Source organism: Heterocephalus glaber, unplaced genomic scaffold (assembly GCF_053883595.1).
Source record: "Heterocephalus glaber isolate CG9 unplaced genomic scaffold, H.glaber_assembly_v1.0 deba00001461, whole genome shotgun sequence".
Lineage (NCBI taxonomy): Eukaryota > Metazoa > Chordata > Mammalia > Rodentia > Bathyergidae > Heterocephalus > Heterocephalus glaber.
This window is the reverse complement of record NW_028258308.1, coordinates 221387-247058: the sequence shown is the minus strand read 5'-3', so window position 1 is coordinate 247058 and position 25672 is coordinate 221387. Positions and strand designations below refer to the sequence as shown.

The following is a 25672-nucleotide window of genomic DNA, read 5'->3' as shown; positions in this document are numbered from 1 at the left end:
CAACATTTCTCAACAGTACGCTTGACAATCTTCAGAACAGGAGATGGAGGGGAAATGCATGTCTACGAAGGGCTCTTGAGAAATCAGAATCTCAGGATTGTGAGATTTTAGGATCATGTGGGGCCTTATGTAATCTTTTTCTTCACTGACATTGAGTTATTTCCCCAACCTCATTCACAGGATCACACTATTCTCCGTGGTAATAATAATGATAATAAGCATTATAATAACTGATGAAAGTAGCTGGACATGGTGGCGCACGCCTGTAATCCCAGCACTCGGGAGGCTGAGGCAGAAGGATCGCCGCAGACTCGCGGCCAGCGTGGGCTACATAGCGAGACCCTGTCTCAAAATTTTTTTTTGGAAAAAGTAAAAGGATGAGCGTGTAAATAATACGCTCCAACTGATATCAGGGTACCCTTCAGGGACTGGTATTAACATAAAACTTCACTTTCCTTGTTTGCATGCATTTTTAAAGCTATCATGTATTATCAGAAAAATGCATTTAAATTTTTAAAATTACTTAAAAAGGAACAAAAGCCGTAAAAATGCCGCGCCGCATGTTTCTTATCGCTGGAACCTGGAGGCCCTTCGCTCGCGCCCCCTCTGCTGGCAGAGCAGGGCGTTACAGCGGGTTCTCTCTAAGCACCGGCCCTTCAGGCCGACTAACACTACGAAGGCCGGAAGGAAGCTCGCGTTTTGAACAGCGGCAGGTGGCGGCCGCCGTAGTTCGGTCCGGGGCCAGGGGCGCGTCCCGCCCCTCGCTGACTCCGACGGCAGAGCCCGGAACTGGTCTGTCCCAAGGCGGGTGGGGCCCACTGCCCCGCTTTCAGGGCGGGCACGCCCCTCCCTCCGCCTCACCCAATCGGCAGCGGGCGGGGGCTGCCGGCTGGACCGGGCGGGGCGGGTGCAGTGGGTGTGTCCGGGGCGGTTCCCTGCGCAGGTGGTGGGTTCAGGGCTGACGCAACGGGCGGCGTCGGGAGATGGCTGCTCGGGGCCGGGTGGAGGACGTGAGTGCCCAGAGGTGACGGGGCGGGGACTGTGGCATGGGGTCCGCGGCGCGCAGGCCCGGGGGAGGTCGGTGGGCTCGCGGTGGCAGGCGACCCGCCCGGAACCCGAGCGTCACCTGGCGCGGGGCGCGCTCCCGGCGGACCTGTGGCTGCAGCGCCGGGAGCGCGCGCGGGAGAGGAGGTCAGGTGCTGCCCGCCGTCTGGTTGGCCGGCGAGACTCACCTCCCGTCCGGAGCCCGAGCGGGGCCGGAGAGTCTGCCCGTGTGTGCGGCGCGGGACGATGGCAGTAGTGCGAGATCTCACGTCTTTGAGTTTATTAAGGCAGCTCCAGGGGAAACAAGTATTTGTTCCCAGGATTAGCTGGGTTACCCATTGGCACCTCATGAAATTCCTGGCCCCTAAAAATGCGAAGTTGACAGTTGCCGTAAAGTCCTGTTTTGGGTTAATAAACGAACAAATATGACCCTGAAAAAGCCAGGTGACAGCACTACAAGCGCGTCGGGTCTTGTACAAATAGTGACCACAGTTATTCCTAACAAAATAACAATTTCTAAAGAAAAGTCTTAAAATTTCCAAAACTGATATACAGGAAAACAAAATCTGTTGTTTTTGGATTTTTAAGGCTGTGATTCATGAGCTCACGATTTATGGAAAAAAATAAATACCTAAGAGAAAAATGAGACATAGAAAAGCACACGCCGTGTTTCTTGGTTGCTCTGAAGCCGCCCCTGGAGTTCTCGAACCTGCTTTTCCTTTCAGGAATGCAATCCTAGAACTCTCCTGGGCCAGACTGTTGGAGAGTAATGTGTCCCGTATAACAGAGTGACAGAGCTGTTACTGTAGATCTGAGTGAGTCGCCTGCTTGGGGGAGAGATAGGGTTTCTAGCATTTGGTACAAAGCTAGAAGTTCTGGACCTGCCCCGGGCCCAGACCCTCACGGGAGCTGAGTCACACACCCTGTGTAGGGTCCTTTGTCTGCAGTGGACTCAGATGGTTTACGGAGACAAGGACTGACTTGGTCAAGGGGGCTGCAGCCCGGTCTGCCTTCCTCCGCACACAGGCAGGGTTGTTCCGTGCCTGCCCTTAGCCAGAGTAGGGGAGGAAGGGTAAGGTGCTCCCAGAGACACTTGCTGTCACAGTAGAGGGAAGAGGCTGTGAGTGGAATTGGCAGACTTGTCCTCTGTAGTAAGGAGGTTAGTGACGGTGGGAATGGAGAACCATTGGGTGGGCCCAGCAGTAGAGTACCTGGTAGCATGCATGAGGCTCTCATCACCATCCCTCCACTAGGGAAGAAAGGAAAAAAAAACCTGGCTTGGAAGAAGAAAATATGGCCTATCATGAGTCATAGGAGACTGCACAGCTGGAGTATAGAATAGCACGCTGGGTGTGGTGGCGCTTGCTTGTGATCCCAGCACTGGGAGGATTGCTGCCTGTGTGTACTTCTCATGTGTCAGCCACTGTGCACTGGGACTAAGGAGCTGACACCCGAGACTGAAAGGAGAAGTTGATTCTGGCTCATGTTTCTAGATGAGAGTATTATTTTAAGCTTGCTTTATGTGGGGTTATGCTGTCTTGTCCCTCTAGCTTGTGTCATGGTTTAAAAGGCTTTATAAATGTCTTAGAAATGTCCACCAGAAAATAGTGACTGTAACTTCAAGGGTTTTGTTTTCTTTTCTTTTTTGTTTTGGATATGGATTCTTCCTATGTGGTTCAGGCTGCCTTGAACTTGTGGTGATCCTCCTGCCTCAGCCTCTCCAGTGCCAGAATCACAGCCCACACCACTGCACCCAGCTAACTTGGGTGTTTTGCACCGCAGGGTTCCTTGGACCTGGTCCAGAGCATTGAAGATGACCCGCTCCTGGAGACCCCCCTCCTCCCACAGCACTCGCTGCAGGTGCACTTCAGCCCCAGGTTCCAGCCCCTGCCCACGCTGCTCATAGCCAGTCTTCTCCTGCTCATACACGTAAGTGCCAGGGGGCTATCCCTGCAGGGTTTGTGTGTGCATTGGTGGAGTGAGCTTCTTTGGGTCTACATACGAGCTATATCCCCAGCGCTTTCTAGTTTATGTCAAGAAGGATCTTAATAAGTTGCCTAGGCTGATCTCAAACTTTCCATCCTCCTGCCTCAGTCTCCTGAGTGCTGGGATTACAGATATGTGAGTTCAAGGCCAACTTGGGCTACATAGGAATTACATAGACCCTGTCTCAAAGAAAGGGACACTTTTTTTAGGTTTGGTGGCAGTTGTTTCTTAGTCACACACAGTACTGAGCCTGCCACTCCCTGTCTCCCAGGTGGTCTTCGTGGTCTTGGCGTTTCTAACAGGCGTGCTTTGCTCCTACCCCGACCCAAACGAGGACAGGTGCCCGGGGAACTACACCAGCCCGCTGAAGGTGCAGAGCGTCGTCGTCCTGGGCAAGGTGGCAATGTGGGTCCTGCACCTGTTGCTCGAGCGCTACCTCCAGTACCACCACGGTAGGGTTCGGGGCCGCGGCTACGGCCGCATCTACCGTGCCACGAGGCCACTGACCACACTGGCCCTGCTGACGCACTCAGCTGGTGAGTGGGGAGATGCCCGCCTGCCCTCCGGGTGGCAGTGGGAGGCCATGTGAAATGTTTTAGGGGTTTCTTGGACCAGGACTTCACTGTGTAGTCCAGACTGACCTCATGTAGCTGTGCCACTCAGACTATCCTTGAACTCCAGATTCTCCTGCCTCTGCTTCCCAAGTGCTGGGACAACAAGTGTGCACCACCACACCAGGCTGAAATTTGATGTTTTTTGTTGGTTTGGGTTTGGTTTTGTTTTTCTTTGTTGTACCTGGGATCGAACTCAGGCCCTTGCACTTTCGAGGCAGGCATGGTGCCACTGAGCTAAATCCCCCGCCCTTTGGTTTTGGTTTTTTGGGACAAGGTCTTGTTATATAGTTCCAGCTGGATTTGAACTCATATCTCTTCTCCTGCCTCAGCCTCCCAAATGCTGGAATTATGGCCATGCTGTACTGGGCCCCCCAAATTTGATTTTCCTATTGAGTTTTTTTTTGAGGGGGGAGGGATACCAGGGATGAAACTCAGGACTTTACACTTGCGAGGCAGGTGTGGCGCCACTGAGCTACATCCCCGGCCCCCCCAAAATTTGATTTTATAATCAAAACATACGCCCTCATTTTAGAGTGATGTGTGTTTGTGGCTACTAGAATTTGGATTACTTGACTGTCTTGAAGCTTTTCTTATAATATGTAAGATACAGAGGCTCAGTAATCATGGACTTCCCTTTGACTTGAAATCTGTATTTGTTATGAACATTGCACCCATGTGTCCCTGTGTGGAGTAGAGGCCTCCCCACCTTGTGGCTTGTTTTTTTGCTAAGTATGTGCTCTACCATTGACCTGCACCCCGGCCCCCTCGCTTCTGCCGGTAACAGGCTTGTTAATCTTAAGGAAATTGAAGTGCTGTCGCTGTTTGACATTTTTCGCCAGGTGTTGTGGCACATACCTGTGATCCCAGCATTCTGAGCGGCTGAGGCAGGAGGATTGCAAGTTCCACCCCAGCGTGGACATTTTAGTGAGGCTGTGTCTCAGAATTTAAAAAGGAACAGGGAATGTTGCTCAGGAAAAGGCCCTGACTTCAGGCCTTAATGGGGGGTAGGTCTGGTTTGTTTTTGATATTTCAGCTTGGTTACCAGGGTGGGTGCCGATGTGTAGTACTCTGCTGTGGCCAGAAGATGTCGCCCTAAGCCAGGATAAAACCAGAAACTGGGCCCTGACAGATCCTGTCTGATCCCAGACCAAAGTAAGTTTCTCACCTGATGGGCCAGAAACAATTTTTGGTTTTGTTTTTTGTGGTCCTGGAGATTGAACTCACAGAGCACTGAGTCATTTTTTATTTTTATTTTGAGACATGGTCTTGCTAAGTTGCCCAGACTAGCCTTGAACTTGAAATTCTCCTGCCTCTGCCTCCCAAAAACCTGGGATTATAGAGGCATGTACTACCATGGCTAGTTGGAAAGTGTTTCTGAGGCCCATAGAGACTGATTTTTTTCATTTTAGGGGGGTTTTGTTTTTGAGTTTTTGAGACAGGGCCTCACTGTGTAGTTCAGGCCGGCCTTGAACTTGAAAGACCCTCCTGATTCAGCCTCTGAGTGCACCACGTCAGGTATGCGCCTCCACGCCCAGCCCTTATCTGAGCTTCTTTCCAAAATCTGCATTTTCAGATTGTTTTGACCTTATACCTTTAATCATGATCTGCTTTTTAACAGATGACCTTTAGTTTAATCACAGGTGGTATCTCTTTTAAATTGTTCACGGAAGAACTCAAACAATTAAAAGAATTAGGGTGGGTATCTAGCTGGTTTCTATTTTCTTTAATTTTTTTTGTGTGTGTGTTATTAGGAACCAGAAAAAAGGCATGATGGCACATGCCTGTGATACTAGCACCCTAGAAGGCTGAGGCAGGAAGGTTACAAGTTCAGCCCCAGCCTAGGCAATTTAGTGATAGTGAGACCCTGTCTCAAAATTTCAAAAAAAAATTTTTATGAAGAGGTCTAGTGCTAGGGTTGGTGGTGCACTCATAATCCCAGCCCCTGGGAGGCTGAGGCAGGAGGATCTGAGTTGTAGGCCAGCCTGGGCTACACAGTGAGTTCAAAGCCAGCTTGAACTGAACTACAGAGTAGCAAGACCTTGTCTCAAACAAAAACATAAAAATAAAAAAGCTGTTTCATATCTGTGTAGACATCCCCCCCACCCTGCTCTTCTCCAGAAATGCCGTAAAGCTTTGTATTGCTCACAAAACGCACTTGTGAGTATCTTTCGGTGATGCTAATGCACTGTGCTGGCCATGGGTGAGGTAGGGCTCGGCAGGATGAAGCTTCGTGTAGATTTTTTTCTTTTTCTAGTACCGGGGATTGAACCCCAAGGTGCTCTACCACTGAGCTACATCCCCAGGCCTTTGTACTTTGATGACTTGAACTTGAGATTTTCCTGCCTCTGCCTCCCTAAGTGCTGGGATTATAAGCATGTGCCAGCAAACCAGGCCCAGCTTTATGTAGTTCTGAGAGGCTATTTAAACTCAACCCTTTGCCTCACGGTCATTCTTCTCCATCAGGGAGTACAGATGAGAGGTGGCCACGGCTGTGCACCCTGTGGTCTCTACAGCCTGGGAGGCTGGGGCAGGAGGATGGAAAGATGGAGCCCAGCCTGGACAGTTAAGCAATTTACCAAGACCCTCCCTGTCTCAAAAAATAAAAAGGGGTGGCTATATAGCTCAGTGCAAAGGCCTCAGGTTGAATCCCTAGTATCCCCCCCACCAAAAAAAAAGTGACAGAGAAGAAAAAGAAGCATTGTTTTCCCCTAGATCAGATTTAGATAAATAGTATGTTAAATAAGTTTCGGGAAATTCTGAGATAAGATGCTGTGGGAAACAGCTGAGTGTGCTGGCTCATGCCTGTAATCCCAGTACTCAGGAGGCTGAGGCAGGAGGGTTCCTCCAAGTTGGAAGGCAGTTTAGGCTGCATAATAAGTTCAAGGCCACACTGAGCTACTCCACAAGCCCTTTCTAAAATTATTTTGAGACAGTATTTTGCAAAGTCACTAAGTTGCCTAGGCTGTGCTTGAACTTGTGACCCTCCTGCCGCCCCCTGCAGAGTGCCAGAACACCCACCACCCAGCAGGGAGTTATCGTTATGGTGTATAAACCCAGCTAGGTGTAGTGTTACACACCTGTAATCCCAGTACTTGGGAGGCTGAGACGGGGGATTGCCTGGAGTTGGAGGCCAGCCTGGGCTACATGGTGAGACCCTGACCCTAAAAATAGAGAATTTGAATTTGTGGTCTCTGGCCCTGTGAGAGGTGGGGCAGGAGGCTCCACTCCAGTCTCCTGGGCCTTCTGGCGGCATCTTAGGCGGAGCTCTGAGTCACTGATTCCAGTAGACTCGGAGTGGTGGAAAGCCCTTGCTGTCAGTAACAGGCAGCTGTGTCGCCCAGGGACCCAGAGGCTTGCAGGCTCTCTGTGCCCAACCAGTGATGGTTGGAGATGCTCCCGTCACTGCCACACCAGAAGTCCCCAGTGTTGTGGGGGCTCGGCCGGAACCGAAGGGCCCAGCAACCTTGGGGAGACCAACGCTGTGTCTCACATCCGCTCTGTCCGCTGTCCCCACAGGCAATGCGGCACTGCTACTGGTGCTGTGTGCGCAGCACTCCTTCCCGGGGCCTGGCAGGCTGTACCTCGACCTTCTCCTGGCCGTGCTAGCCCTGGAGCTGCTCTGCTCACTGATCTGGCTGCTGCTGTACACAGGTGAGGAGCTGAGAGCCTGCGCTGGGGCCCGGTGCTGCCCTCGCTCTGGCAGAGGCAGAGCCACTGTGCAGTGGGCAGTTCAGGCGCCCGCACTTTCCTGGCTTTGCCACCGGCACTCAGTCATGGTTCTGACTTGCTGCCATCGAGAAATTGTTGAGTAGAGGGAAGGCTTTCCGTTAAATGAAACAACCAAAACATCACAAACTTTTGCTTCCCCAAATGCAAACAGAATACAACTCTGACATTTAAAATTTAAAGTGGAAATAGCTGAGTGTGGTGGCGCATGCCTGTAATCCCAGCACTTGGGAGGCTGAGGCAGAAGGATCGGAGTCGGGCTGGGGATTTAGCTCAGTGGTTCCATCGCTTACCTTGCAAGCGCAAGGACCCGAGTTCCATCCCTGGTACCAAGAAAAGAAAAGAAGGATCAGAGTTGGAGGCCAAGCTGGTGAGTTCACATCTGGCCTGGACTACTAGTGAGAACCTGTAGCACTCGAACACACACACACACACACACACACACACACACACACACACACACACACACACACACACACACACACACACACACACACACACACCCACCCACCCCAGTAAGTAACGAAACTGGATGCAAAACTGCAGTTGCCCCAGGGTTGCTTGAGGGTGCGGATCTAGGAACCCTGGGGCTGTGTGATGGCTGCAGGCGGGCAGGCCTTAGGGAAGAGTGTGAGTGAGAGAGAGGAAGGAAGGTGTTTGCAGAAGGAAGCCAGCCCCGAGCAATCTAGGTTTCACCCCTGCCCGGTGTTAATGGGCAGGTCTGCCCACCACAGCGTGACTCGGCTTTGTTACAGTAAATCATCCGTTTTTGAAGAAGCCATTCCTGTGGCATTGGGAGAAGTCATCTGGCCTCAGCTCAAGCTTCCTTTTGCTGGTTTTGTGTGTGTGGTTGTGGCCCAGAGAAGCTGTTTACCAAGACTGAGGGCCCTGCAGAAACTCGAAGGAATGGCATCCTCCAGCCCTCAGTGGCAGGTGGGGCCAGTGACATTCGCACCTCGCTCAGAGAAGCTGCAGCTGCCCAGTTAGCTGTGCAGACCAGAGTGAGACTTCTGTGTTAGGAGGCGATGGAGTCTGTCCATGAATGACTCGTGCGCGGTGAGCAAGCTCCGGGTTATCCTGCGGCTTGACGTCAGTTCCATTGGATGGTTTTTCATTTGATTTTTGTTGGTGCTTGGTTGGAAAACAATCACCCTCACCAGGGGGCACTGGCGCATGTCCACCACATCTCCATTCTTTTGTTGTCTCCTTCTCCCCGTGTGCCTCGCCCTCCATCTCTGGTGCCCTTGGGATTTGCTGATGACCCATTCCGTGATCTGCCATGTTTGTCCCATGACACAAGGGGGTTAGCATTCAGATCTGGACCGTAGAGTTTAGTGGGTGTGTTGCTGTGTTCATCTTAGTGGTGCTGGGGACGGAAGCCAGGACCTCTGAGCTGAGCACTGAGCAACCCCCCAACCCCACAGGCCTGCTCTGTGCGCTGTCCTGCGCCTCTCAGGCTCCCTCGACTCTAACCAGAGAGTTCGGGGAGCTCCCTCCAGTTGCCTCGTTCTGCACATCACTGCTCCGCCTCAGCAACTTAGCAAGACCCTGCTTCAGAATGAAAAATGAGAAAAGGGCTGGGGATGTAACTCAGAGCAAAGGGCCTGCTACCAAAAGAAAAAGGAAAGAAAGCAAAAAACTATTTACATGTATCATTCTGTGTCTGTGAAATGTCCAGAGAAGGCACATCCAAAGAGATGATGATCTCTATAGTGTCAAGAGCCAGGCGTGGTAGCACATGCCTGTAATCCCAGTACCAGGGAGGCTGAGACAGGAAGATCACTGCATTGGAGACCAGCCTGGGCTACACAGTGAGACTGTCTAAAAAAAAAAACAAAAAGAAAAAGAAAATAGTGTGGAGAGCGGGGGCTTTGAAGCCTCGATCCTGGGTTAGGGTCCTGGCTGTGGAGGGCTTCACTTGAGCATTTGTGTAAAGGTGGAGTAGAAGAGACCCTCGTGGGGAATGGTGAGAAGCATGTCTGCGCCCTGTGCCTGTTGCTCAGTCAGCCGGCCCGGCCCGCGCAGAGCACCTGTGTGTCAAATGTCTAGAACAGTAACAACCCTGTTTCTCGCCTTTTGCAGCAGTCTTACCCGTGTGAACTTGTGTGAAAAGAAGGTCATTTGAATGAGTGAAAATGGGAATCTTTTAAAGGTTAGGTAATCTGAGGACTAATAATGACTTTTATTATTTTAGTGAAAATTAGAAGATTTAATAGAGCCAAACCACAGCCTGATGTTCTTGAAGAAGAAAAAGCCTGTGCTTACCCCAGGAGTATTACCTCGGAGACCGGCTTCAGGTAAGATTTGAGTTTTCCCTGTAGAAATCTAGAAACCACCCTAACACTTAGAGTTCATGACTTGGTGTGTAGCCTTGATAATTGTGTTAGATTTGTTTACTTCTTTCCAGTTGTGAGACCGAGTCTAAGCCAGCACAGGTAAATCGATGGGTATATTTGATACAGAAGAGAGATTAACCTCAGCCTCTCAGAGTTGTTGGTGCTGCTGCTTATTCCTCCCTAAACGGACACAGTTTCCCTGGGCTGATCTCGTACCACAGCTCCTGGTTCCCCATGGCTCTTGTCTGCCTGCACTGCAGGCCCCCTGGTGGTTTCTGCTGTGCTCTCCCTTGGTAACTGATGGCTAAAATACATCCCTGTCCACTGGAGAGCTCAGGACTAACGTGGTTATTAAACACCATCCAAGCCGTCACAGCTGGTGGTGCACACCTATAATCCCAGCTACTCGGAGGCTGAGGCAGGAGAATCGAAAGTTGGTGGCCATCTTAATGTAGTGAGACCCTTTCTCAAAAAATAAAAAGGTAGGGCCAGGGTTTAGCTCAGCAGTTTCACCGCCTGCTGCACAAGTGCAAGGACCCGAGTTCGATCTCCCATACCACAAATAAATAAAAGGTAGCCATCAGTGGTAGCCGTCCCCACTCAGTGCTGAAGGGGAAAGAAGGAAAACTATATAAACAAAAATGAAATGAGGTGATGAGGCAGTTATTAATCAAGAAAAATAGAAGGCTCTACATGAAATGTAGTAATAGACCTTTACATTTGTGTTGGTTGGTTTTGAGACAGTCTCACTGTGCAGTCCAGACTGGCCTTGAACTGAGGATCCTCCTGCCTCTGCCTCCCAACTGGTGAAATTACAGCCATGCCCCTGTGCCCGACAGAGTGCCTTAGCCAGGGATGATACAGAGATAGTGATATGTGGACTGAATACTGACCTGACCCACAATTGTGTCATTACTTCACTTACTGGAGGGAGAGATGCAAGGACACGAGCATGTGCACATGGGGCTGGGAAGCAGGAGAGTGGATCTGGAGATGATGCTGACACTGAAGTCAAGGAACAGTCGAATCCCATTATTTAGATAGGGGAGGGGAATGCAGAAGAAACCCAAAGCTTGAACTGTTGCCCCAGGCCATGGAAGCCAGGGCTGGGCTGCTGGGGTACTGCTGGTCCCCTGAGCCCTGTGCTGGGGGTCCCTGACTTTCCCAAGCTCGAGTGAGAACTGAGGGTCGGATGGAAACGAAGGGTTGCATAGACCCAGATGGGCCCACGCTCTCTTCTCCAGCTGCCAGTGTTCTCTGGCGCCCAGATTAGCACATACACTAGGAGATCTGAAATAGAAGCAAAGTAAATAAAAGAGCAATTCAAGCATAATATGCCCAGTGCACTGGCCACTCCCTCCTGCCCTGTCCACTCTGCCACCCTCCTTCACACCCCCCGAGCTGTCTACGAGGTGTCCCTGACTCCTGTTCCTTCACTTGCCCTCACAGAGGACCGGGTGAGTCCTGTGGGCTCCACCTCCAGAACACATTACAGATTCACCACTGCTCGAAGTCCCCTCTGCCACCAGCCTCTCCCCTGCGTGCGTGCGTGGCCACCTCCCTGTCACCTCCCACCCTCACCAGTCCCCCTGCTGTCTCAGCTCCACACGATGCCTGGGCCACACAGGAGCCAGGAGCTCTTGTGGTCTCAGCCATAGGTCTGGTAGAGCTTGCCTGGTGCCCTGAGGCCGTAGGTTCCCATAACCACCAAAGAAAAAAGGAGAGAACCTAAGACCCATCACAAAACAGTGTATTTTCAGTAAATTAGCATAACTTAACAAAAAAGGAGGAATGAGGGGCCCTGAGATGCTTCACACATATTAAATGCTAAATATTTACATCTAAGAACAGAAGCTGGGTGTGGTGGTACACACCTATAATCCCAGCAGTCAGGAGGCAGGAGGCGAGGCAGGAGGATTGCCACAAGTGCAGGCCAGTTTGGGCTCCATAGTGAGTTTAAGGCCAGCCTGAATTTGTGTGAGACCCTGTCTCAAAATCTGTTGGGAGCTATGTCAACAAATATTAGTATCTTTTGTCTTTTATGGATTTTTGTTTGGTTTGGTTTTTTTTGGGACTGGGGATCAAACTTGGGACCTTGTGCTTTCGAGGCAGGCAGCGGAACCACTGAACTAAATCCGCTCCCTCAAAATATCCAAGAACAGAGTTTCGGTAACTTGTACGGTCACACAGCCCTGAGTAGCAGAGTCAGGATTAGGATGCACACAATCCTCTTCCATAGCTTACATTTATAACAACTTTACTGATTCGCTTACTTGTGTATTTTTGGCTTTTGGAGACAGGCTCTCACTGTGTAGTTCAAGCTGGCCATGAACTCACTGCAGCCTTCAGTTTCCAGGGCGGACTGCTGCGTTTAACACTCACGTGACAGCTGGGTGTTAAGTGCACGTCTGCCCTGGAGGGGACCCGTGTGCCCAGACGCTGAGGCTGGTGAGCTCGGAGGCCACCCACTTGTGCTTGACTTTTGCAGGACCATTTCCAGCCTTGAAGAAGTGGTGGAAAAGCAAGCAGACATCATAATGTACCTGAAGCGGCACAATGCCCTGCTGAGCCAGCGGTTGTTGGCACTCACGACCGCAGACCTGGGCCCACAGCCAGGCAGAAGCTGAGAGGCTGCGGTGCCCAGGCCAGGAGGAGCCCAGGGTCTCAGGCCAACCCTCTGCTCATCACACGTGGGACCTGGATCTGCATCACCTGTACCCAGGGATCCTCGAGGGGACCCTGGCAGGGGTCCTGGTAACCCAGGGGAAGGAATGTTGTGTTCATCCTGGAATCATTTAACTGACCAGGTTTTCTTAGGATCAGAGGTGTTTAAACGTGCCCTGGTCACACTCTTCGTGCCCTAGATCCCTGCAGCAGTGAGCATGTTGCTTAGCAGAGAGTGCTTGGCACTCAAGAGTCACGGGTGTGACCCTCAGTTCCACGTAAACAGTGACAGGAAACAGACCTGTGACAATGGACTGCAGGGGAAGTCAGTCCTGACAATCGTTAATGGCATTTGGGGGATGGAACCCAGGGCCTGATGCTGCCAGGCTCTGCCCTGGAGCTGCGTCTTTCACCTACACAGTGTTCTAAAGAGTAAGTTCTACTTTTAAGATAACAAGAGAAGTCATTTCTGTGGTGTCTTCTGTATCTTCCCTTACCGTGTATCCTTGCCTCTGGGGACTGGGTGACAGCGAGGCCGTGTACCTGTTTCCCTCCTGTGGTGCTGGACGTGCACCCCACATCCACAGCTGTCACAGAATTTCCTCACTGAGGGGCAAGGAGCCTGGCTGAGGCGGGAGGGTCGTGAGTTCCAGGCCAGCCTGGATATCATAGCAAGACCCTGTCTCCAGAAACAAAAGCCCAACTGTAGGGCCAGGGTCTCACTCGGTGATGTACTATGCAAGTTCTACAGCCTTTTCTTCAGAATCAGGTCTGACATTTACCTGGTGTCCTGACCCAGACAGGCTGTTCCACACCTTCCATGAGCAAAAGCTGGAGAATTCAGAAATGTCCCCTTGTCTTTGCCCTTCTTGAGGAAGTTGCCATCTATTTCTGTATTGGATCAGTTCATTGGATCAAGAAGTTCAATTCCAGGAGTAGAAAAGTCTGTCGTTTAAACTCTAAAGAGAACCCAAGACTTATTTCTAGTACTTATAATGGGAATAAATGTCATTCATTTGTGTACAGATATGAAACACACCTATTTCCTGAGAGCAGAGTGAAGTCTTTATGAGTGAGTGGCGTCACTTCTCCTGTTTCCAGTGAACTGCTTTCCTCATCAGGCCCACCTAGGCTCCTGGGGGAAGCTATGAGGGGAGGGGCATTTGTGACTTCGAGCCGGGTCCCCAGCTGGTGACCCAGGGTTTGATTGGAGAAGCTGTGTGTGACCACCTTGGGATGTTCTGACTGGGACCAGATAGGTGGCGGTCCTGGGGTTAAAGCAGGCCCATGGGACCAAGCCACATCCCCGGGCCTTCTTTATTTTGAGACAGGGTCTTGCTCAGTTGCCCAGACTGAATCAAACTTGCTGTCCTCCTGCCTCAGCCTCCCTGTGGTGGGATTACAAATGTGTGCCACTACTCTCATGGCAATGAATATTTTTGTTTCTTGGTTTTTTGAAATTGGGTCTTGGTGTGAAGTCCAGGTGAGACTCAAACTTGTGACCCTCTTGCCTCAGCCTGCGGGTGCTGGGATGATGAGAGGTTGCGCCTCTGTGGCTGGGACATGTTCATTTCATCACACCCACTATTGCTTCCTGCTGCCGATACAGCCCCTCTGGGGCGTTCTGCAGTTGTCTGCTGAGATAAAGAGCATGTGTGACCTTCAGGGAGCCAAGTCTTCAAAGTAGTGGCACCCATAAATTCAGACAGATTGTGTCCAGGTCCCTGCCATCTTTCGTTTCTTTTTATTTCTTTATATTTTTGGTACGGGGAATAGAACTCAGAACCTTTTACTTGCTAGGGATGAGGGATGTAGCTCAGTGATGCCACGCTTGCCTAGCAATCGAAGGGTCCTGAGTTTGATCCCCGGTACAAAAAAAAAAAAAACGTATGTTTCAAAGCGGTTACCTTCTCTGGAAATCTGTACCTGTGTTTGGTTTTTACTTTTTTTTTTTTTTTTTTTGCAGTACTGGGGGTCAAACCCACAGCCTTGTACATGGGAGACAAGCACTCTACACATCCCCAGCCCTTTTTATTTTACTTTGAGACAGGGTCTCTCCAAGTTGCTTAAGCTGGCCTTGAACCGGTGATCCTACTGCTTCAAGCCTCCTAAGGAGCTCCATAGGATTGGACCATAGTTCAGCCGGCATGCGCTACCACACCTGCCCTTTCTGTGTCCTGGAACAGCTATAAATACAGCCTCGTGGTTTTCCTTTTCAAAAGGAGAACACCGGGAAAAGACGACTAATGTGTATGTTTAAATGTGGCTGGGATCTACATTTGGTTTCTGAGACTCATGGGATGAACTTTGGTTTACAGGACAAAGGAGAGTCCAAAAGTTGGAGGATGTAGGGCTGGAGATGTAGCTCAGCAGCACAGCACCTGCCTGGCAAGCTCAAGGGCCCGAGTTTGATCCCTGTACCAAAAATAAAAGTTGGGGGATGTAGCTCAATCAGCTCAGCCTCCAGTACCCGCAAACAGTTGGGATTCTCAGGGTCTGTTGAACAGCTCTGTGATCCTAACACTTCTCCAAACTTAGTAATGAACACTTTAAAATGATCCATGAAACTAGACAGAACTAGCAAAGCAGAAAAATGAACAAAATAATTTAAGTCTTAAAACAGTCCAGTCACCAGGATTGCACCATGCAAACACTGTAGATGTAAAAACTAAACACTGATTTGCCAGCCAGGTGTGGTGCACACCTGTAATCTCCGCACTTGAGAGGCTGAGACAGGAGGATTTCAAGTTCCTCCTGGGCTTTTGACACCAGCTTGGTAAGACCAGTATTAAAAACAACAACAAAGACTAGTTGCACCCTGCATTCTAAGGAAGAAGATACACACCAGGGGACTGACCCCACCCTGTGGGTTGCCATGTCCAAGATTACCCTTGCTGGACAGAATGTTTTCAAAGTTCCAGGCAAATAAGTCAGTAAAGAAGCAGAGCGAGCAGCAACAGAATAGCGCAAGCATCATGTATCTTGGACCAAGTGTGTGGGGGGGTGGAGAGGGACAGGGTTAGATCTTGGGCCTCTGCCAAGAAGCCTGCCCCTCATCTGGTGAAAAGGGGACCCCCCAGCAAAGTTTCACACAAGGAACTGATGCCAATTGCAGTTTAGGAGGATCAGCTGGGTGTGGTAGTGCACGCCTGTAATTCCAGTACTCGGGAGGCTGAGGCAGGAGGATCATTGTGAGTTTGTCACAGCGCTGTCAGCAGGGGCTACAGAGTGAGTTCAGGGCCAGCCTGTCTCCATAGGATTAGACTATAGTTCAGCCAGGAGGAAAGGTGGCAGAAAGGCGTAGCCCCGAACTGGGGCATGTGCATAGTGTGTGAGCATTCGTGTAGACATAAATACAGACACAGGTGTTACTGAAAACCTGAAGGCTCCTTATTCCTTAATGGATGGAAACACTGAAAAGCAGTGACCTGAAACCTCCCCTGAAGGAACTGGACCAAGTCCCACCCTCGTGGGCACTCCCCACACGGCCCACCTGATGATGCGTCATCACTTCACCTCACGCTGCGCTGGGGAAGTTGACCACCTTTCCAGAGCCTTGGGCTTTTAGAGATGTTTGTTCGGTGCATAGTCGGGTCCTCAGCTCACTGATCCTGAGAAAGTCCCCACAAATGGTCCCGGGGCCGCCTGGGGTGCAGGGTTTCGTGACAGCCACCATGGGCCCTTTTTCTTCTGGTATTTAAGCCCAAGTCTTACTTGAATCAAGTTCTCTTTCTCCCTTTTAATTTTTCCTCAACTTCCTCCAGGGCTACTCAGCCTCAGCACTGCTGACACTTGGGGAGAAAGTTCTGTTGCCAGGTATGGTGGCACATGCCTATAACCCCAGCACTCTGGGAGGCAAAGGCAGGAAGGTCTCAAATTTGAACTCAGACTGGGCAATTTAGTGACTTGTGTTACTTTTCTCATTGCTGAGACAAAATACCCAACACCTGAAGTAAAAGAGTGAAAGGTTTATTTAGTTCACAGTTCGTAGAGGTTTCAGTCCCTAGTAGGGTGGCACATGGCAAAGGAGAAACAGTTCATGGCAGCAAAGCTACAAGGAACCTTAATAGTGTCTTTCTGCCCCTTTTATCCAGGCTACTCAGGGCGGGTAGCACTCACACCCTTAATCCTAGTGCCCTTGAGCCTAGCACTGCACCCTGAACCAATTCCGGCCTCACTCCAGATCCAGCCACCTCTGAAAAAGCCTCACCTCATTCCCATGAGGCTTTGGGGGGACATCTGGACATAAGCCATAACAAAGAAAACAAAACCAAAAATAACCAAAAAGATAAACACAAGCCATAACATTGACCATCTCAAAATGAAAAAAAAAGGGAAGGGGATGTAGCTCAGGGCAAAGGCCCCTGGTTCAATCCCCCCCCACCAAAAAAAACCAGTTTCTGCAGTGTGGGTCTGTCCCATGCAGGGTGCAGTGTAGGCAGCAAGCAGCAACCCCAGTCTTGCGGGCTGGAAGGGACCCCGTGAACTTTCAGTAAGTTAATGCCTCCGTGAATGTTCATCCCAAGAACTGTGCCGAGGATGTTCCCGTGTCCTGGGGGCCACCTTGTACCGGTGCAGGAGAGGGTAGCACTGGAACACCATGGGAAGGACTCCAGAAACAAGAGTGCTCTGACCCCTCCGGAAATCTGCAAGTGAGATCAATTAAATGTCCTCCCTCCCCGGCCTTTCTACATAAAAGGCTAACTTTTTTTTTTTCTGGTACTGAGAATCACACTGAGTTAAATACTGTGCTTTTATTATTATTACAGATAGTTTAGTGATCTCAAACTAGGGTTTTTTTGAGATAAGGTCTTACTGTGTAGTCCAGACTGGCCTTGAACTCACTGTGTAACCCAGGCTGGCCTCAAACTGGCAACAGTCCTCCTGCGTCAGCCTCCCAAGCCCAATCAGACCTGCTGCTATCAATCTTGGATACAAAGCTGTAATCCAGTAGCTTTTTTTCTATTCTAAAAATTTTTATTAGTGCATGTTTGCAGAAATAAGTGTTACAGGGCTGGGGATTTAGCACAGTGGTCCTGCCACCTGCCTCAAAAGCGCAAGGTCCTGAGTTCGATCCCCAGTATCAGAAATAAAAAAAGTGTTACATTCATTGTGGGGCCATAGGATGTCTTGTTTTTTAGGGTCTCAGGACTGAACCGGACGGAGCCTTTAAACTGAGCTATGTCCCCAGCCCTTTTTACATTTTTTGCTTTCGAGCACAGGGTCTTGCTAAAGTTCCCAGAAGGCTGGGCTCAAACTGGCTCTTCCTCAGCCTCCCTAATGGCAGCATTGCCAGTGGTTACCATCGCGCCCACCACCGGGCACTGACTTCGGGTAGCTCGAGGTCAGGGACTGCTAATCTCACCCCTAGGGAGCCAAGCTCTCTCACTGCCTAGGTGCCTAGGTGTGTCCTCTGCTTGGTCCCCTCGGCATTGTCTGCAGGACACCTCATTTCCTGGCTTCCTCCCCACAGCTGCATGCTGTCCTTGCCTCCTTCCCTTTCCATCCTCCACTCCAACTCCAGCAGCTCCTCCTCCCCAAGTCCGCACAGCACCGCCAGGCCCGGGCCCCTGGGCCCACACGGCCTCTGCAGTCATCTGAGCCCAAGAGTGAAGCCTGCCCAAGTGAAGAGCTACGTTCCCAGCCACTGTTGTTTCACTTTTGAGGTAGACTCACTCAGTTGTCCAGGCTGTCCTTGAACTAGGCTCTTCCCACCAGGTCCTCCCTTGATTCTGGGATTATAGGCGTGGCAGCACCAGCCCTTCATTTATTTTGTTTTTTTGAGACAGTCTCCCTATGCCTTCCAGGCTGGCCTTGAACTCAGTGATTCTGCCTCAGCCCCCCAAGTACTGAGTACAGGTGTGCTCCTCCAAGCCCAGCCTTTTAATCTTCTGAGACAGGTTCTAAGTTTCTGAGTTGTCCCACCTGGGCTCAAATTTCTAATCCATTGGCCTCTGCAGAGTGCTGAGTTAGAGGTGTGCATCACCATGCCCAGCTCAGCCTCCAACCCCCACAAGCAAGAAGTCTAAGTCTGGGCACTCACCCACAGCCCCTGGCCGCCCTGGAGACCCTCCACCTCGCAGCCCCGTCTTCTGTCCCCTTTGCCTGGTCCATCAGGTCCTCCATCACTGGAAGTCTTTCCCGGGTCTCCCCCTTTCTTGAGATACTAGCTTGAACACAGGACTTGCACATTCTGTTAAGTGCTTCATCACTGGCTACGTCCCACCTGACCATACTTCAAAATGCATCTGTCAGCTCCAGTGGCAAATTCCTTGGGAGGCTGAGGCAGGATTTCCAGGTTCACAGCCAGCCTGGGCAACTTAGCAAGACCCTATGGGAAAATTAAAAAGGGAGGCAGGGCTGGGGACATAGCTCAATAATGCAGCACCCCTGGCCTCAGCTCCCAGTATGGGGGTGTGGTTGTACAGAGAAAACAGACATTTTATAGCCATGGTTATCTATTGTGGACTTCGGAGTGGATGTCAGTACAAGTGAATTAAGGAGCAAGAGCAACACCATGTGCATAGCATGGCCACGTATCTGGAAAACTTAGACTTAACTGAAAATCCACTAGGAGGCAAGGGTGGTAAAAAACCTGAGGATCCACAGGCTTCAGAACACAGCGAGAGTGAGGGTCTTGGGCTAGGGATAGAACGAGTGGCTGAGTACATGTGGCTAAGTACATGATGTGCAGGGAACCCCAGGGTTCAATCCTCAGCAGCAGAAGGAAGACAGCTAGGCTCTTTGTTTTCTTAGATTTATTTTTAACTGCCACACAGAACACAAAACTTGTACATATTACTGGGGCACCATATGATGACTCAATGCAGATACACATATGACATTTACATCATGTTGGACACAGCTGTCCCCTCATCATTTATTTATGTAGCTCACTGCAAAGCCCTGGGTTCAATTCCCAGGAGAGGAAAAAAATAAATTACATCCATGTTATGTCCGTGCTGACATACATGCTCAACACCATTCGCAAAGTATTAGTACCAAAAGCAAAACAAAACAAGCAGCAGCCAGGCTGCACCTGTGGCACCTAGCCACTGGGAGGGAGATGAGCAAGGAGTTCAAGCCTAGTCTGGGTACCAGTGAGACTAATCTCAAAACAAAAACAGTATAACCTTAACATGGGAAAAATACACTATAACAGTCAAGTCTTAGCATTCCTAATTCAGATGACTAAATCCAAAAGAAAGACATTAGAAAAATCTTAGGGAACGCCACACCTGTTCCCATTAACACTGTAAATAAGACAAGAATGCTCTCTTTCTTACTGTCCTAAAAACTTAAGAGGGAAAGAACACCGGCCCTGGGGGGGTAGCTCAGTGTGCCAGGCACTGGGTTCAAAATCACAGCATCACACACAAAAACAAACTGAATGTAAAAGTGAAATGTAACCTGGAAAAGCTTTTCCTAACATTAATTCATGTACAGACAAGGTCCCTGGCAGGCATGTAGCTCAATGGCAGAGCACTTGCCTAGCATGCAGGAGTCCTGGCTTTGTTTCTGGCATAGCTACCTCCATATATACATCTTTTTTTTTTGTACCAAGGATTGAACTCGGGACCTTGTGTTTTCGGGGCAAGCGCCGGAACCATTGAGCCAAGTCCCCGACCCAGCTACCTCCACCTAAATATATAGAACAAAGTTTCTAGGCAAGCTCTTGTGCTGAGTGCTGCTGCTACCACAAATAGATTCGGGGAGTAACAGAAAAAAATACTGTCCACAGAGCCGGGCATGGTGGCAGACACCTGTAATCCCAGCACTCGGGAGGCTGAGGCAGGAGGATTACATAAAGTTCACACATTTGAGGCCAGCCTGAACTACAGTGAGTTCAGGGCCAGCTTGAACTGAGAGAGACTGCCTCAAAAAACAAAAGACCAAAAAAAAAAACAATCCACAGCTGATACAATACCAGTCAAAAATGCTCACTTTGCCAGGTAAGGTGCCATAAGCCCAAATCCCAACACTCTGGGAGGACAAGTCAGGAAGATCACAAATTCAAGCCCAGCACGGGCAATTTAAGTGATTTAGTGATATCCTACCTGTCTCCAAAAAAAAGGAAAAAAGAAAAGCTCACCCTCTTGATGGTGTGCAGCCCTCTGGGATGTGATGTGCCAAGACTGAGGCCACATGCTGCTCTCTGCAGACAGCTGAGTCAGGGACAGCACCATCCCACCTTTGTGGAGTGGGAAAGCCTTGCAAGGTCACCCTCCAAGCCAGCCATGTGCCAGGTCAGGGCAGGTGACGGAACCCCACCCCAGACAGCTGTGGCAACAAAATGAAGTTGCAAGTGGTGAGACTTAATAAACTGGAGGGATTGGATGTCTGAGCACACAACACAATGGCCTGTGAACCTTCCACTCAAAAGAAATCTGGCTGGTGTGGTGATGCACACCTGTAATCCCAGGTGTTTGGGAGGCTGAGGCAGGATTGCAGATTCGGGCCCAGCCTGGGCAAACTCAGCAAGATCCTGTTTCAAAAACTAAAACAGAAAGGGCTGGGGATGTGGCTCAGTGCAACGGCCCTGTGTTCAAGCCCCATTACTGCAAAATACAAAAATGTTTTTTAAATGTAGTTCAGCACTCCCTGTTTCATTATCCCTAGCATCACGATAAGAAAAACACTTAAAAAAAAAATACAGAGTCGGGCCTGGAGTGGAGCTCACCAGTAGAGTCCATGCTTAGCTTGCAGACCCTGGGTCCCATCCCCACCATCACCAAAAAAAGTACACTGAGATTGAGGAAAAAAACCTGCCCAAACGGTTCTGCCTGTGGGGAGCCCTCATTCACATCCCGATAATCCTGAGCGGCTTGGCCTCGGGCCCGAGGTAGAAGTAGGGCCGCAGCGGCTCTGTGAAGGAGTCTTGGAAGGTGCAGAGGTGTGCACCCGAGGGCATGTCGTAGAAGGAGATCTCACCCAGCTCGTAGTCCAGGAAGACGCCCAGGGTCCTGTCACGCACATCCAGTTGCAGCGGGCAGGGCGAGGCCCCCGGGGCATCGTAGCCGCCCTCCTGAAGCTGGACTCGCCAGCAGCCCTGCCCTGAGCGCAGCTCCTTGGAGGACTTGGAAACCCTGCACACACCCACGCCCCACTGGGGCTCATCCCCCACCTCCACCTGCCAAAAATGCCTCCCGGAGTAGAAATCTGGGAAGCCCAGGACAACGGGGTTGGCCCCAGGCTTTTTGGACAGACGAGAACTGCTTCGCTTTTTCTTCGCAAACCTCACCCATTTCCTGTCAGTGGAGATGAACAGGTTGGGGCTGGCCGTTTCAGGGTCCAGGATGATGTCGACCCCAAATTCCTTTATGACTCTCTGCAGGGCGGAGTACTGGGGAGGGAAGGAGTAGGCTTCTCTCCGCAGGTTAATGGAGAAGATGGGCGGGCTGATCTCACTGTTAGAGCCTTGGTAGAAATGCTTGATCTGGGACAGCAGCTGCACCTCGGACAGCGCGTTGTGTTTCACCACCCTGTCCAGGAGACTCTTGAGTGACGCTGCGTGGCCGGCAAAGGCGGTGATGTTGTTGCTGAGCTGCTGCTGGATCTCCCGCTCCTCCTGGGCCAGCCTCTCCAAGGCTGCCTGCTGCTCCTGCTGCAGGAACTGGGTCAGCAGCTCCAGCTCTGAGGCCAGCTGCTGCCTCCGGGCCTCCACCTTCTCCCGAAGCTCCAGGGGCACCTTGCTCTGTGCACTGATCAGCTTCTGGGTGTTGGCCACCTGCTTCCGGAGCAGCTTGGCATGACTGTGCAGCCTCGACCTGTGGAGCGATGCAGCCTCCCCCAGGGGGCTCATGTGATGGCGGAGGTGATCAGGGGGCCCCACACATTGGGGACACAGCACCTCCAGGTCCTCCTCGCAGAACAAAGTCAGCTCCTGGTTGTGCTTCTCACACAGGTTGGTCTTCTCCGACCTCCTCCTCTTGCTCCGGCTACTGTGCAGCTTGTGGGCGATCTGCACCATGCGGCCCAGCTGTGTGTTGCTCCGGAAGTGGCCCTCCTGGCACTGGAATCGACACACAGGGCAAGGGAACTTCTCCTGCAGGTCGGCCCAGGTCTGCCGAATGCAGAAGCGGCAGAAGTTGTGACCGCACTCGATGGTGACAGGGTCCTTCAGGTCGTCCAGGCACACGGCGCACTTGGACTCAGCCTGCAGCCGTGCCAGGGCTGCTGCCACTGCCATCGGGCCACCAGATGGGCTGCTCGGGCTCCCTGACCTTCCTGGGGTGCAGGTGACCTCTCTGCAGCCTGGGTTCCTACAGTAGTGGCGGCCCTGGAGGTCCCTGGAGTCTTTGGACGTTTAATATCTTTAGCCAGGAGAACACCTCTCTTCCAGTACCAGCAGTGCAGAGCTGCTGTGGGTGAGAAGGGGAGAAACCTGTTTATTCCAGGGGCTCCCATGCACCCCAGGCTCCAGTCAAACAGATTGTGGTCCCCAAGCCCATGTGAGGGAGCCTGCATTCCTCACCCCCTGGACCTACAGCCCCCACAGCTCACAGCTTGGTCACCCAGCTGGCTGGGCCAGGCACAGGCCCCAAGCCCTCTAACTGGGAGGTGCTTAGCACTTTATACCCAGACTCCTGCTCTCAGGTATGAGGACCAGAATCCACCACGAACTTGTCTTCCACAAAAACTATGCAAAGACTGTCAGAGCTGGGCATGGTGGCACAGGCCTATAATCCAGGCACTTGGGAGGCCGAGGAAGGAGGATCTCAGTGAGTTCAGGCCAGCCTAGGAAGGAAGGGGAGAGAGGGAGAGAGAGAGAGAGAGAGAGAGAGAGAGAGAGAGAGAGAGAGAGGGAGAGAGAGAAAGAGAGAGAGAGGAGAGCGAAAGACAGGTTGAAGAAGACAGGTTTCTGCTGTTGCTTTGTTTTGTTTCTGTAGTACTTACTGGGAGTGGAGCCTAAGGGTGCTCCACCCCAAGCTACTTCCCCCAGTACTAGAGATGGAACCACCCCTGGGCCTTCTCACAGAGCTACATCTCCAGCCCTTTTCTATACTGCGACACAGTCTCACTAAATTGCTCAGGCTTGCCCAAAGTTTCAATCCTCCTGCCTCAGCCTCCCAAAGACAGGAAGCTTGTCTAGAATGTGCAAAGCTCTGGTTGATATCCACGCAGCCCTTCAGTCAGTCAACACATGCATAAATGAAATACCTTATTTATATGTTTTTTGGTGCTGGGAGTAGAACCCAGGGCCTCACACTTGCTAGGTAAGCACTCTACTACTGAGGTTTGACCTTGTCCCCAAATAAAGTATCTCTGGAGGCTCAAAATTCACATCTACAGGGCCGGAGATTTAGCCCAGTGGTTCTGCCGCCTGCCTCACAAGCACGAGGACCCGAGTTCGATCTGCGGTACAAAAAAAAAGAAAAATTCACATCTACAGCCGGGCGTGGTGGCGCAGGCCTGTAATCCTAGCACTCAGGAGGAGGCAGGAGGGTGAGTTTAAGCTCAGTTCTGGGGACCCTATTTCAAAACAAGAGCAGGGTATGGTGGTGCGCGCCTGTGATTCAGGCACCTGGGAGGCTGAAGCAGGAGGAATGGCTCAATTCAAGGCCAGCCTAGACTACACAATGAGACCCTGTCTATATATTAAACAAAAAAAAGGGGGGGGGGGTGATACAGCTCACAGTGAAGGCCTTGGGTTCAATCTCCAGTACCAAAATAGATTAAATTAGATTCCAAGCCCAGGCTGGCCTGGGGCTTGTGGCGATCTTCCTGCCTCAGCCTCCCACATGCCAGCCTTGCTGCCTCTTAAAAGATGTGTGACTAAGGGCTTTGTAACCTGTCTAGGCCTCGGTCTGTCCTGACGAAATTAAAGCTGCCTCTAACACACCCGGAACACCGGGGCCCACGTCAGCCTCTGACCCCTACCCTCAGACAGTCCACACGGCCCTTCAGACCAGGCTGAAGCCTGCCCCTCACAGCGCAGCACTGGGCTTGCGGCTCCACCCACCCGGCCCCTGCTTACCAGTCTGCGGCTCTGGGCTCACCTGAGCTTTTGGAGACAGGGTATTGCAACGTATCGACCGGTGGCCTGGAGCTCAGAGCCACCCTCCTACCTCAGCCTCAGGAAGGCTGAAGTGCAGGCGCGCGCCAACCCACACGCTTTTATATTCAAAGGGCCGTGGTGGCTCCGCCCACTGAGGATGAGTTTCCGCCGGAAGTGGAGGGAGAGCTGCATCAGGCGTGTGCGCATGCTCACTGGGGAGTGAGCCCAGAGCGTCGTGAGTTACGCGGTTTTACGTTTAAAATTTTGGAGTCTGCCTAGTAACCAAGTAGGCTAGGTTTGGGGATTTGGTAGTTTATTACTCTCCGATACTGTGGATTGAACCCAGGGCCTTTGCATAGAGCTACATCCCCAGCCCTTCTTTCATTTTTGGTTTTGGCCAAATTGCCTAGATTGGGCCTGAACATGCAGTCCTCCCGCCTCAGCCTTCTAGAGTGCTGAAGTCGTAGAAATGCGCTACCTTGCTGGGCTCAGATTTGGGTTGTTTACTGCCCTGCGGGTGGAACCCAGAGCCTTGTGCATGCTAGGCAACCACACTACCATGGAGCTAAACCCCAATTAAATCCTAAATCTTTTTTTTTTTTTTTTTTTGGTACCGGGGATCGAACTTGGGACCTTGCCCTTTCGAGGCAGGCGGTGGCACCACTGAGCTAAATCCCTGGCCCAAATCCTAAATCTATTTAAAAATATTTGATTAAAAATACATGATTAAAGCTAGGTACGGTGGTGCACAACTGTAATCTCAGCACCCAGGTAGGTAGAGGCAAGAGGATTGCCAATTAGAGCCCAGCCTGTGTAACTGAAGAAGAGCTCCTCTCAACATTAACAACAGGTGGGCCAGGTGGGTACATGCCTGTAATCCCAGCACTCAGGATGCTGAAGCAGGAAGATCACTGTGAGTTTGAGGCCAGCCTGGGCTACATAGCAAAAAACCAAATTAACATCAAAAGACGAAAGAATAGCTGTGGGTTCCAACCCCAGTATCAGAAAAGAAACAAAAAGCAGCTAAACAAAAACTCCCCAAATCTCTGGCATAATAAATTCAAAATTAACATTTATCATATCCGTACCCCACCCCGCGCTGGGGATCCATCCCGGGGCTGCGCACGACAGGCCTGCGTTCTACTCTGAGCTTCACGTTAGGCCCAAGATAATTTCCTGCTGTTGTCTGCTGTATTTATTTCTGTTAGAACTGGGGGTTGAACCCAGGGCCTTAGCACTGGAGCCGAGGCTGGGCTTGAACTCAGGGTGATCCTCCTGCCTCAGCCTCCTGAGTAATGGGATTA

General features: G+C 51.1%; 2 protein-coding genes across 3 annotated transcripts; one reads left to right on the top strand and one right to left on the bottom strand.

Moving 5' to 3' along the window:
* The first annotated feature begins 774 nt into the window (after window positions 1-774).
* Window positions 775-13412, top strand: Tmem192 (transmembrane protein 192). Of its 2 annotated transcripts, XM_004848226.4 has the most exons (6): window positions 775-1010; window positions 2827-2973; window positions 3302-3566; window positions 7161-7295; window positions 9565-9667; window positions 12195-13412. In XM_004848226.4, exons 1-6 carry the CDS (start codon window positions 984-986, stop codon window positions 12331-12333), a joined length of 816 nt encoding a protein of 271 aa, XP_004848283.1. In that variant the 5' UTR covers window positions 775-983; the 3' UTR covers window positions 12334-13412. The 2 variants fall into 2 exon arrangements, with proteins under 2 accessions (XP_004848283.1, XP_004848284.1); XM_004848227.4 differs by lacking the exon at window positions 7161-7295 and having other exon boundaries at window positions 800-1010.
* Window positions 13413-21170: 7758 nt separating this feature from the next.
* Trim75 (tripartite motif containing 75) lies at window positions 21171-22559 on the bottom strand. The gene has a single exon (XM_004848471.3). It carries the CDS (start codon window positions 22557-22559, stop codon window positions 21171-21173), a length of 1389 nt encoding a protein of 462 aa, XP_004848528.2.
* Window positions 22560-25672: the final 3113 nt, after the last annotated feature.